The 14,202-nt window shown below is 40.0% G+C and overlaps 1 protein-coding gene across 1 annotated transcript in view; it reads left to right on the top strand.

The window, feature by feature from the left end:
* Positions 1-1,021: 1,021 nt before the first annotated feature.
* Positions 1,022-14,202, top strand: part of SH3PXD2A (SH3 and PX domains 2A) — a 259,549-nt gene continuing 246,368 nt past the window's right edge. The window contains exon 1 of the mRNA XM_063307115.1: positions 1,022-1,396. Within this exon, the coding sequence (XP_063163185.1) occupies positions 1,325-1,396 (72 nt within the window). The 5' untranslated portion in view covers positions 1,022-1,324. The remainder of the gene's footprint in view (positions 1,397-14,202) is intronic.

The raw sequence follows: 14,202 nt of genomic DNA, 5'->3' as shown, positions 1-14,202 counted from the left end.
CGAGAAGTTATTCAGGCTGATGATCGCCGTTACTCTTCTGCGCCCCTTTAGTGCAATCCCTGGTTTACACCTGAAACCTCTTGGCTTCTTATGCACTTTGGAGAGCGCGGAGTAGGGAAAACGGAGCATTCAAGGTGGGTTTCTTCCAAATGGCACAGATCGAGAATCAGGGCGATTCCGGCCCCTCTCCCCTTTTCTGCTACAGAGCAGCCGCCTCACTTTTTTCCCGTGTTGCCTGGCAGCTTGAGGGAGGGGCGGAGTGGGGACAGGAGAGCAGAGAAACGCCTGCTGCTTTCCCCGCCTGTCCTCGCCGAAGCTTTGCCGACCGCCCGTCTCAGCGTCCCTCGGGCTTTGGGCGTGGAATGGTGATCGCCCCCTCCCCGTTCCGAGCTCCTGTCCGGGGGAAGACAGCGCCGTCCTCTCCTCCTCCTCCTCCGTCGGCAAACAGCCGGGCCTCCTGCTCAGCCAGCCCCTCCTCCAGCCCCTCGCCTTGTTCGGCTCGCCGCGAAGACTAGGGCTGCGGGAGTCGGGAAGAGAGCTGGGAAAGGGAGCAGCGCACCCGCTCGCCTCTCCATCCAAACCAGTCCCGCCGTACCTTCTGCTGGCCTGCCTGCTTCCTTCCTTTTCCCCCCGGCGGCACAAGCAACACCAGCAGGGAGCATTGCCAAAGATCAGCCACTGTCAGACAAGGAGCCGGGCCGAGGATAACTGCACTACGGCGACTCACTCACTCCGGTGTAGGGCGCGAGGGGGGGAGGGGAGGGGAAGGAGGTAGGTAGGCAAAGAGAGCGAACGAGACACACATCCGCACCCACACACGCGACGCCGCATGCCACATCTGTGTAGCGGGCGTGCAGAACTTGATCCTTTCCCAGAGCTGAACTCCTCCCCGCCGTCCGTCCACTCCAATGCGGTCTGGGCAAGAAGAGTTCCCTTCCACCGGGATCGAATACTGGAAGTGACTGAAGGCAATTCGAATTTTCCTCCGCAGGAGGGAGAAGAGTTTGAAGCGCGTGTGCGTGCCCGCGCTTACCGGGCGAGCTGGAGTACGACCGCGCCGTTCACTGTTTGGTCGTTTCCCGCACGATTTTTTAAAAAAGAAAATAAGTATCCAGTAGGCCCTTCGGTAAAGCTAAATTGGAGGTGCTTTGCTTGTCAGTTTTGTGCAGACAAGGGAAAAGAAAGCGGGGGTGGGGGAGAGGAGGCTCTGTTTTCCTAGGAAATCCTCCTTGAGTGCTGAGGAGCCAAAGAATAAGCACAGTCATCATAATACAAGGATACATCTGGACTGTGTTTGCGTTTCCTGGTTTTCCTGGGGACGAAGATGCTGTCTTACACTGTACTGGATGCTAATGTGGTGGACGTGGAAAAAAGGAGAAATCCTTCCAAGCACTATGTGAGTATAGGACGAATAATGTTTGCAGTGAGGCCTTGATGTACAAAACACTGTGGGTCCTGCCAACGGGGAAAAATGCCTTTTGCCGAAGTGGTCATCGGATTTATTATGACAGTGAGCCAGATAGATAATTTGAGAAGGGAGGCAGGTGGGAGAGGGTGTACTTGGTATCTGGTCCTTCCCCTTTGCAAACTCGCCTTACCAGCACCTTTGTGCAAGGCAAAGAGGTCAGCAAAGGGACTTTTGTGGGCAGTTGCCACTAACCGTGCAGTCATTTCTCTGGAGTACGGTTCTGTGTGATGAGAGAGCTTGTGAACTGGACACCATAAACTTGTATGGAACAGGTGAGGTAAAGCCACTCCAATGGGATCAGAAAAACATGCCAAATGGGTATAAATGTAAAATGAGACCCCTTGTGGTGTCACTTACAATTGGAATTGGAAGCTGTATGAAATAATCCTTTGCTACAGTATTTCTGCTGAGGATGCTAGGAACTGGTATGGCTGGATGGTGTAGCAGTTGCCTAAACCTTCTGCATCCATGACTCTTATCATTGGCAGGGCCACTTCATTTAGTCCACTTCATTTAGTCACAAGAGTGTAGCCCTCTGGTCAGATGGACCATTAATTGCTCTTGCTATAGAACCACATGAAGCACATCTTGCACTTTTCAAACCAATTTATTTCACCCAGCTTCATTGTTGTGACCCCAGGGTGCATTTGGTAAAAGGCCCCTAGGTCCCCTTCGTTCTCTGTGAAACATTTTTTGTAAATCTGTTCTTCTGGAATTCAGTGTACATTTGCCTGGACAATTACTTCAGCCTCACAAATCAGCAATCAAAAAGGCATTTTCTCTTGAAGTATGCTTTAAGGCAGTATTTCTCAACCTTGGCCACTTTAAGGTGTGTGGATTTCAACTCCCAGAATTCTCCAGCCAGCATGGGGAATTCTGGGAGTTGAAGTCCACATATCTTAAAGTGGCCAAGGTTGAGAAACACTGCTTTAAGAGTATAATTTCTGTCATTTTCCAAAGTGAATATCCTAGTTTTTCTGTCACTCTGTAGTAGCTAAATGACATTGCCCAACTTTCTCATGGAGATCTAGAGCAATATGATGCATTAACCTAAATTCACTTTAGCTGAGCCAGCTTGATCAGTAAGCAGCGGAGGGCAAGCCAGGACATGAGCGTAGGTACTGCTAGGGTGAAGCTCGCTCACATTGCAAAGTGTGAATGTTCTCTTGGGTTTTAAGTTGCTGGTGTCAAGGAGACTTTGTTGAAATGTAAGACCATAAAAATAATGATATAGAGGTTTTATTTGGTAGTCATAAGTAATAGCTAGCCATTAACTGATCATATGTTTACATTTTTCATCCCCCTTTAAATTAGAGCTACATAATGGGCACTCAAAAGCTATATCCCCCTCCCCCAAAAGCTTTGGGTGTGACCAGAATCCCTCAAAAAGCTGCTGAATTGTAACTGATATGTGACAGAAGTATATGGGAGAAATCACATTAAGAATTTGTATTTGATAATAAGGTTAAACTGAATTAAATTACATCGGATCTAGTTTTTGTCCTGGGCATCCCTACTTTTTCATCCCCATCCCACTTAGTTTTTGTTGTGTGCCCCTCCTTTAAACCATTAAAATCAATGTCACTTGTTTAGACTTGTTACCCCGGAATAGAAATCATAACATGTTCTGCATATATAAAACAAAATGCAACTCAGCCATAGAAATGAACGCTGGAGATCAAAGGGCTGTTGTATTCAGCTGTAGAAGTATTTCAAGTATTTCAGTTCTTTTATAGATTGGGTGGAGAGGCTACTCTCTTAACATAGCACTTGAACTGTAATTTCCAGAATTCTGGTGTCTGTGTGGTGGTAGATGATGCTGATCAGAGCATTCTAAATGTTGTAGGCTCAATATATGGGCTGGGGGTGGGGGAAATTGGGCCAAGTTTATGGACTGCTAGTTACATTTGGAATAACACACATAAGATTGTATAAGTCTTGGAAGGATATTCAGATTAGCCTTGCAGATTTTACTAAATGGAAAAAGCAAGTTCTGTTATTCATTAATTTAGCCATCATCAATGACTATTTTGTGAATGGCCATTGTATGAGTATCACTGTCTCCACATTGAGCATTTCCTTCCCACTGATCTTCCTTTCTAATTCCTTTCTAATCCTCAGTGTTTATACACAGACTTACAGACCACAATGTTTCATATGGCTGATGAAGATGGTTATAGTAAAGCTTATGCCATAATGCATGACAACAACAACAACAAACTTCTATTATGGCATTTAGGCCAGAAAACACTACACTTAAAATTAGAGCTAGAAGTAAAAAGTAGCATAAAATACAGTAAAACACCATAACCATAATATTAATACAATACAAATACAGTAACAGTGGTGATCACCAAGATTAGCACTAATCTTTAGTCGTAAGTGAGACAAATAGAACAAATAGAGGCACAGAATTGGGCAACCTGGGAAGATGCTGGTCCTGGTCAGGTAGAAGAAGCAAAAAATAATTATTGTTTCTATGCCAGGTTGTGTCTTTAAAAAGGGATGGATGAATGTAATCCAAGATGCCCGTTAAAGAGATCAACAGAGGAGCATGTGGCTCAGGGACTCCATGGAGCTGTCCCCATAGCTGTTGTAGAGGGATGTTTTTAAAATGACCCCACAGGACTGCAGAGGGTAGCACATCCAATCTGGCCAAGGTGAAGGAAATTTCAGAGTTAGAAGATAGATAAGATGATGGCACATGCCCATCTGAAAAAAATCCACAGACTGTGGGGTTGGATACTAGGCTTACACTGGTTTGGAAATCAATAACCCAGATACTCTGCTTAAGATGACTGGTTAAACTTAAGGTGCCACAAGGTCTTTGGTTGGTTTTTCTGCAACAGACTAATATAGCTATTCCTCTGCAAACTTGGTTTATTCTGTATTATAGACAAGATATGATTCTTTATAATTCATTGGCTGGATGGTGATCTCAGTTCTTCTCAAATCACATCACATATGGAAAGAGCATGAACTTGCAGTGAGAGTTAGTCTTAAGCAATGGCACTAAGTATTAAATATAAACAGTGGCCATTTCAAACAAAACAGTGTTATATTGAAGTGTGGCTGGGTAACTTAATTTTGCTTTGTGCTTTTTGAATTTTTTAAAAGCATTGTGGTTGTAAAGGTGAGATTCTTGTGTCCTAAACAAGTATTTTACCTTTGAAAAATAAACAAGCTTGTCTGTCCTTAATAGGACACAAGTAAATTAGATATGTATGTTTTCTTTCAATTTCATGACAACCCCTTTGTTAGTTTTCTTGATTTAATGTTGGTAGTTTCAAGGGGCAATTGAGTACAAAACTACAACCATCTTTGTACATTTTCTTATGTAAAAACTTGTAAAAATTACCTTCTGTGGTAAAAAAATTATCTTGATTTTATGGATATGCGGATAGTTAGACTTATGATTATAGAAATGGGGTTAAACAATAGAAATCTTAGAACTTCTGAGCTGAGAAATATTTCTACATAAGATGATTAATGCTGCTACAATTTAATTAGCACTTCTGATTCTCTTCTTTACATTCAAACTGCTTGGAGGATGTTTGATTTCTCAAACTTCTACCAGGTTGCTTGATATATCAGATTGATTTTGGTTGACTGGGTTCATTAAAGATGATCTTAGAAATATATATTGACCAAAATGTTAAAAATTCATATATAGAATCAGACCAAATGCACATGGATGTACGCCTTTTCTTCATTTCTCTACATTAGTGATGGTTTAGTGAATCCAGCTGCTGTTATGACGTTTGCTTCAGGCTTTTTTCATGTGCTTTCTTTGATGTTTTTTGAGTATCTCTGTTCCAATGTGGAAAGCTTTTTGTTTTTATTGGCTTTGGGGAGAAAAAAAAAGCCATACCTCTCCTGTGGCATTTCTATTCAAGGTGAATGCTGCACAAAGGTCACATTAAGTATGTGACTGCTCATCCTTATCTCTTACTTTATCTTAGATATTTGGGAGCATATGGGGAGGAACATGCTTAAATATTTGTGAATGTGAATCACCAAGACCCACCTAATATCTATACTTAATTATAATATACCAGGAAATGCAGGAGATGTCACCAAACTTAAGCAAGCCTAAATATGTGTAATTCCATTTGTAGATGTTTATCCTATGCTTCTCCTCAACTCTCTGACTTTTTTGTTCAAATCTTACTTCGTGATCTCCTTGGGACATGTCTTTTTCCTTATGTAGCAAAATACTTAATTAGATTTCATCCAAAGATCTGTGTGTGGAGTTCTGTTCGTTGATCACTCTCATGCAAGGAAGAGAAAACCCTGTAGGTGGACAGTGCAGTACTTCAGGTTTGATTCCTAAAAGATGCTCTGAAGCACATGGGGATCAGCCTGCCTTGTAGTACCTATAATCACCACTCCAAGCCAAATCTGCTCCAGAGGATTCATGTGAATGGATGATGGAATAGCCATGTGAATGTGATCTTCATGTGTTTTTGAACTGTGTTTTTCTGGGTATTTTGGTTTATTCATGCATTTTATTGGGCTGGGAATGAGTTTGCTCTTACATACTTCAAGAATATGAAACCAAATTGAAGGAAGGGCTAAAATATGGAGGCTATATGCAAAAAGGTTGCCTGCTAAAGAACAATGTGGATCCTAACTTGTGAAATACTTACCCCGGTGGCATGTTTCTATGGATCCTAGCACTTCTGATGGGATTTCTATCCAGCATAGAGAAATATATTTTTACCCCTTAGAAAACCAAGTTGGAATTTTTCCTAAATCCTGTACTTGATGATCTCTGTATGTTAAATATATTCTTATCTATTGATGACATATTCCATCTTTCTGTTCTCAGCTCATTTCCTTTCTCTAATACATAATAATGTATGTGAATAGTTCATTCTCTATGAGAATGCCTATTCTGTGTCCAGTCAGCTTTTGTTCATACAAAAGCATGTTAAATTTAGGAACATTGATTGCATTAGCAAGGGATTTTTAAAAAAAATCTGGCAGGTTAAAGTGTTTATTTATTTATTTACTTACTAACTCAGCTTTGTATGCTGCTCTAATCAGGAGACTCTTTGTTCTCTGAAAATGTTTTCTTTTCTCTGTCGTTTTCAGACTAACCTCCTAATAGAACTGATATGGGAGCAATGTGTAACATAATTCCTAGAATCTCGGATTCTTTGATGCTATTTGCAATCTAAAAATTGCATTTCTTATAGGTAAATGTGTAATACAGTTCAGTAATGATTCCTGTTACTCACATGTATAGGTTGCCTTTGGTGGAAACAGCTGGCTGTTACACAGCATGTAGGCTGGTTTTTGGTCAATAGCCATGTTTATGTTGCTTCCTCTTTACAACCATGTGTCCATGAGAAAGGAAGCTGCTCATAGTTAGCAAAGCAGGATTGTGTTCTGGAAAGCAGTTTGCAATATTGTGCTAATATAAACGTCATCAAGTGCTTTGATGTGTCTGAGCTGAGCTGGCAACTTGGTTTCAGCCTCAGGTACTGATTATTTGTGAGCATGGAGGTTGCCTCATAGTTTGTGGGTTTGTTTTGTCTGTTACAGTCATTTGTTAGCAACTACTCTTTCTGCAAATAGGCACAGAGCTTGTCTTGTCTTTTCTTCTTTATTCTCTTGTGGGATGTTTCTGTGTGAAACGTGGAGGTGAACAGACTTAGCATCTTCTGCTTATGTTCTGCTGTTGAAGTATAGCCCTCAACAGTTTTTACTAGGGTAAAAATCCCTTAGACAGAGAATGGACAGAAGGTTGTTTAAAAGAAAAAGGGGAAAGGGAATGGATTATTGCTTAATTGATTAGGACTGTATCATAGATTGGCTAAACCAATGAAAGAATTAGACCATCAGAATTAGAATTAATGCCACACTTTTTCAGTTTTATACCAAAACAGCAAACTGTATGTTTATCTGTTCTATAGGTAAGGAAATTTCTCTCTAGAACCTTTACCATGTGTTCAGCATTCCCATATATACAACAATACACATGTGTTAAGATGGATTCAGGAAGAAACATTTTTACAGACAATGACATACACATATTAGATGTATGCATTGCTTCATCAAAGTGGGAGACAATTATATCTAATGAGAAATAGGTGAAACAAAATTCTTTCCCATATACTGATGTTACAAAATGGAACAACTGCCATAACTCATAAATACATTAAGCATAAGTAAAGGTAAAGGTTTCCCTTGACATTAAGTCCAGTCGTGTCCGACTCTAGGGGGCGGTGCTCATCTCCATTTCAAAGCCGAAGAGTTTGTCCATAGACACTTCCGTGGTCATGTGGCCAGCATGACTAAATGGAACTCCGTTACCTGCCCGCCGAAGCGGTACCTATTAATCTACTCACATTGGCATGTTTTCGAACTGCTAGGTTGGCAGGAGCTGGGACTAGCAATGGGAGCTCACCCCGCCATGCGGATTCGAACCACCAACCTTCCGATCGGCAAGCTCAGCAGCTCAGCGGTTGCCACCCGCAGCACCACCGCGTTACACTAAGCATACTGTATAGTATTTCCAGTTAATTCTAATGTAGATATTGAGAAAAGTGGAAGCTAGGAAAATTAATGTTGCCATGTAAGGAGTAGACAGTCATTATAGAAATTATGACAAAGTTGACATTGTTATAGATCAAGAAAGTTTGAGTATTGATGAAGATTGAGATCTAGAGAGAAGATATAAAACAGTAACTTATATAATTACATTCCTAGCTACTTGACTGAATTAAAACTTATTGACAGAAATTACAAAAGCCATACTATGAAACAAAAATATGGAAAGCAATGCAAGGCATATATGGAAACAGAAGGTAGCGTGAGGTACCTGGCTAGTACCTTTTAATTATAAATCACTCCAAGAATGGGGAACAATATAAAAATGTTATAAACAAACAAATGCTGCCCACTGATCCTACAAGCAAAAGGTTCAGGATTAGGTAATTTCCTTTCCCCATATTTGTCCTGCTTTGGTGGCTCAGACTTGCTCTGTTGTTAAAATACAATTCATACATGACTGAATACTGGTATGAGAATAAATTCAAAAGGCCAGGGTATGGTTTCAGTAATGCTTTACTAGCTGAAGAGTCTAGAAGTTAATAATACAAACATAAGGACTGTCACCATATAAGTAAATAAAAGATGCTGGAATAGGCACTTTATAATCCAATGACCTTGGAGTTCTGCCTGTCTTCAGCTGTAGGCAACAAAGCCCACATTAGGCTCTACTTTTAACAAGCTTTGTCCCACTTTGAGTTTGCTTTTGCACATGTTTCTGCCCTTTAGTTGATTTCAGCCTCATCAACTAAATTGGTTGTAGCGTTTCCTTCAAACTAGGAACCGACTGAGCTTCAAAGTTTCTCAGACTTCCTAATTCAGTTGTTTATGTGAGATGCTGAAGTGGGATGGGAGTGAATCAGGCAAGCACCTTAGTTTAGTGATCCAGCCAGTTATCCTTAATAGGGTTACTTGGACCCTAAACAGCTCTGAGTTTATTTGGAGCTAAATAAATTCAGTCAGTCATGTTAATCTTTTCCTATCCACAGCAAATACAGAGTCCTAGAGGGACCTCAGACTGTGGTCTCTCTCTAGATACTATGTCTCTGTAATTCTGGTTTCACACCCTCTTCTGCAGCCACATGAGAAAGGGAAAGAAATAGGTGGGCATTGAGAACAGAAACAATCAGGCTAAATCGGATGAACATAATATTCCAGAGTTTGTATAGCATGAGCATTCTGAGCTTCGTTTTCTTTTTTAGGGGTGGGTACAGAGGGAAGGATAGCAGCATGGCCTTTTTTTAGGTACCATGTGATACTTGGTATAGGCCAAATATATTTGTGGAAAATGTGGTGAGGCAAAAGAAACTTGAGATAAGCTGCCTACTCAGAGGGACTGAAAGTTCATATAAGCTGTTGTATGACTAGAAAAATTATTTTGTAATAAGGACTTAACATCTAGAATATTTTCCAAAATGTTAGCCACTACTGGACTTGGCTACAGCTGAATTCAGCTTTAGTTAATAGAGCTGAAATGAATTTAGAACTGGAGTTTATGTTTAGAAATCAAGGCAAATTTACCAAGTGAGCCTTACCATATAAGGCAGATTGTGGCAGCTACCTCAGGCAACAGATGTTGGAGGCAGGAGTAACAATTCCACCTAAAACTCTTAGCTATTCCATGCTTTTAGAGCATTCTATGCAATGTAAGTTTCACTCTGATTCCACCTTCGTAATATTTCACAGAGCAGTTTAAAGCTACCTTTGACTTCTCAGCTTCAAAATGCTAAAAACAGGCAGTGAACACTATGAGCCAATTAGTTCTCCCTCAAGCTGTTCAAAAATGGGTCTGAAACAGTGTTCTAACCCTAAAAGCTGCTACAGCTCCTGCAGTAACAAAACGAAACTATTGCTCCACATGCAAATGAAGATATCCATCCATCCATTGTTCTAGATGGGAGTTACCCCACTGTGAAGGCATTTTTAGTAGAAGACTGCTAATTGTGATATTGTAAGGTGGCATTTTTGCAACCAGGTGATTTTCACAATATCTTGAAGCGTGGTGGTGATTGCAATGTCCATGTGGAGTTCATGTGGAGGGGAGTTTTGAGTAAGGAGTTAACTGAGCAAAGAACAGGGGAAGCAGGGAGAAGCAAGAGTTCCCTGTTCATTTGCTTCTTAAGCTGGTAAAATGAAGCTGGTTAAATGAAGCTGGTTAGTTTGCTTTTAATAGTTAATCCAGGGGTCAGCAACCTCCTTTGTAGGGACTAGAGGCCAGACAACCACCACCATTTTTAAAGGACCTGTTGCTCCATCCATGCTGAGATGACTGGTGAAACCATTACCAAAATGCTTGCATGTGTAGGCAATGAGTGCTCTCTTCCTCTTATTTATTTATTTAATTTCTATACTGCCCATCTCGTGCAATGACAACTCTTGGTGGTTTACTATGAATAAAGAATAAGAATTCATTATAAATATATGGATAAATATAAAAATATAAGCTATAAAATACAAAATATGAAGTCCAAGATGGTCTTAATTAGATTTACCAGGGCCGCATCATGGTGCCAGCCACTTCCACAAATGACTATCCCTGCCTTGCCCCAAGCGAGGTGGCATAGCCAGGTCTTAACTCTCTTTCTGAAGGCTGGGAGAATGGGGGCCTGCTTCACCTCTGGGGGTAAATTATTCCAAAGGGCAGGGGCCATGGCAGAGAAGGCCTTCCTCCTGGACCCTGCCAATTGGCAATCCCTCACGGACAGGATCCGTAGCATGCCCTCTCCGCCTGACCAGGTGGGACAGGTTGATGTAGCGGGGGTGAGGAGGTAAGAGGTCTTGCTGGCCAGGTGAATATATCTCTTTTTGGAACTGTGAGCTGAATGATTTTGGGTGATGGTGGGCCACATCTTGCTAATCCCTGAGGTAATGTAGCATTGATTAGAAACTGACTAGATTCTGGTGTCCGTGCTTATCTGAGAGCATACCTCATTCAACTCAGTGGGATCTTGTATTGATCAGGTATCTATAGGATTGCGTATTGATCAACAGACAATAAAACGCTTTTGTTGGGTTCTCCAAAATGTTATTGACTGAATATAAAAATGAAGGAGTATTGGCACCACCCCATTACCTCCCTCTAGCAAGGAAACCATTTATAGTATAAAGCTACTACTGTATGTAGGATATGAGGAAAGAAACTGTTCCTCCTGATACAATGATAGTAAAAATAGCTGGTTTCAAACCTGTATCTGGGTGGGTTTTCTAATGCTTCATATTTTACATGTCTGTCTTCTTAACTTCTATTACACTATTAAGTAGATATCATGGTAATATATTTGTCTAGCCTTCTCTTAGTGTTTCTGAGATGTGATGTTCCACCCTGCTACTATCTACAAAATGTGTGATGTGAACTTACATTGTGAAATAATATTAAATATTTTTTGCAGTATACAGAAAGTGCAATATTGTTTACTTTTTGCAAGACAGGAAAATTTTGGAACGGCAATAACGTGGTAGTACATTTTTAGTTGCATACTGCTTAATATAAACATTTAGTTCTAAAATTAAAGTTATAATATGCAAGTTATTTTTTCCTGAATGTTCCCTTCTAGAGTGATTGAAGAAATACAATGGTGCAATATATGATGCTCCTTGGCAGTGAAGAACATTTAATTACTCTTTATCCTGATCATAAAATCAAGCTTTATTTTCTAATTAATAGGTGGATATGAAATAATCTCTCTGTTTGCATGCTCCTCTTTTTATTCATAAGCTACAAAGCTAAAATTATTTAGACCACATTCCCTAATAAGTTCACAAATTCAGCATTTTGAGTAAATGTTCTATTAAAGAGCTTTGAAATTCTTTAAATAAATAAAAAAATTAAACCAGGAAGGAAATAGTATAACTATGTATGAATGAAATGGCATTCTGATGTTTCATGATGAATTAATAATGCCTGTGCTGAAGCAAAGGTAACCAATGCTTTTGAATTGGAACTTCTGAAAACATATCATGGTTCCTTTCACAAGATGGCTGCCATGGGTGCAGAAAATCCCAAATAATCCATTTACCAGAAGGCAAACTGGAAAAGCATACTTGCCTTCCTTCTAGCTCCCCAAAAAGACATCTTCTAATCCACAGTTTACCTTGTCATTTTTTTCTGGGGAGGTGGGGTTTCGAAGAATGCCTTCCACTGAGGTCTTTGTGAGACTCAGAAGCATTCCTGGAAATAAAGCTGATGGTTGCAACTGTCTCTTCTTTTTGCATCATCATTATCATTTTTAAAAAAATAATGGAAAGTATCTTATTTAAAAAATGCAATCAGATGAGGCGTGGAGCATGATGGTTAGAAAGGAAGTGTCTTCATGCATATTGGCATCACGTTGAAGCACCAGGCGCTGGAGTAGGAGGACACACACACTTCGGATAGTTGATGGCTGCTCTTTACATTTGCTGGGTAGATAAAAGCTGCAGTGATAAAATTGATAATACAATATGGATAGAGTAAGGTTTTTCTCACACACACACCAACTAATGTTATTTAAGTCTTACGCTTCATTTTCTGTAAGTTTCTTATCTCACCTGTAACACCACTTTGTGGCAACTGTAGTTAGGGATGGCTCCAGGCTCCATAAAGAAGAGCTGTGGGAGCTTCCTGAAGCCCTGGACCCTTGGTTACTTACCCTTGTCCTGGTGTGATATAAACAGGAAAAGAACAACATAGTATAGAGCAGGTTCTGAGCAATTAATGTGCACATAGATTTCCTTATGTATGAAGAGTACAGGACTAAGTGTTCTAAGTTTCTCAGGATAGGATTTACTATTCTATAAAATGCCAACCTCAGGGATAGCTCTTTGAAGATAAGGCAACAAAATGATAATTGATAAGAAATGCAAACTTATTTTTAACAATGTAACCTTTTAAAAATAAGCTTAATGTTTGCTAAAGGGACCAGAAGCATGTTTGATGTAAATAAAAAAAAAATAGTATAAAGGCCATCTCATTATATTGAAATATACCCTTCAAACCAAACGGCAGTGAATATATATGTAATTGAGAACAGCATTGATCTTTGGAATGTGGCTATTTTTTTTCCTAAGAGCCCAAGAACAACACAGGTTATATTCCAAAGCTTAGTAGGTCTGTTCACACAGCATGTGAACCCATAGTAAATTGAATTAACGCAGTTGCTTGTGTTTGCATCATATACTGTATCACAAATGTTTCAACCACATGTTAACCTGGTGTGTGGTACAAACCCAAGTACTCTTTAAGGTATGACGAATCTTATTTAAGCCATGTTCTCCCAGTCTCATTCTGGAAGTGAACACAACTAGGATAAAATGGCTCAAAGCATGGCAAAATGAGGAAGAGGGTTTTGAATCTTTCCACTTGACATTTATTCTATAGAAAATATTCCTGGTCATTGAATAGGTAAAGGGACACTCACATGCTTCATAAATATGCTAGGTTTTCTGTTAGCCTATTTCTAGAAGCATGCAAAGTTACACACATCTCACACAAAACTTGGGGGAAGGAGAGAGAGAGAGGAAAACAACAACCCAGAATGAATAATAATGTATACATCTCTGACTTGCTTCCCTTACTCTAAGACTGAGTAACAGGAATATGATTCAAATATACAAACTGAAATAACCCAAAGAAGCAGGACAGTGTGGAAGAGGAAGGGGAGAGACAGTGAGCTCAAGGACGATATGCTTTCTGATTTGTTTGTGGCTATATGCATATATGCGCATATGGGTAAACTTAAATTCAACTACCAACAAAAGGGCTCTTAGTGTAGGTGGCTTCAAAGGATGGCAAAGGGGGCATTTATTCCTATTGGATAAGCCATAATGCCTTGATGGCCACCTTTAAACAAAACAAAATAGTCTATAGCCCTTCCAGAAGTTGATATAAAGGCAAAACAATCTGTGTTCTGACCATTTTATTTTAAAAAAGTGTGTCCCTGCTTTTTAGTGCTTTTAGGAAATGGAGGAACATGTACAAAATGGTTTGGCCATCATCTGCAAATGGGTTGACTACTTTATAAACAGAGATGTTTCTAAACATGCCACTTTTAGAGACAGACTATTCTAGTAAAAATCAAGGGCCAATAGCAACTTTGATACCATCATACTTCTCAGAATAAATCATAGGAACTCATAATGCATGTTTATAACAAGATCTTTCTAAAAGAACTGCACACACATGCACACATGTAGGCTGA

This window comes from Candoia aspera, chromosome 6, assembly GCF_035149785.1.
Source record: "Candoia aspera isolate rCanAsp1 chromosome 6, rCanAsp1.hap2, whole genome shotgun sequence".
Classification (NCBI taxonomy): domain Eukaryota; kingdom Metazoa; phylum Chordata; class Lepidosauria; order Squamata; family Boidae; genus Candoia; species Candoia aspera.
This window is presented reverse-complemented; position numbering and strand designations above follow the sequence as displayed.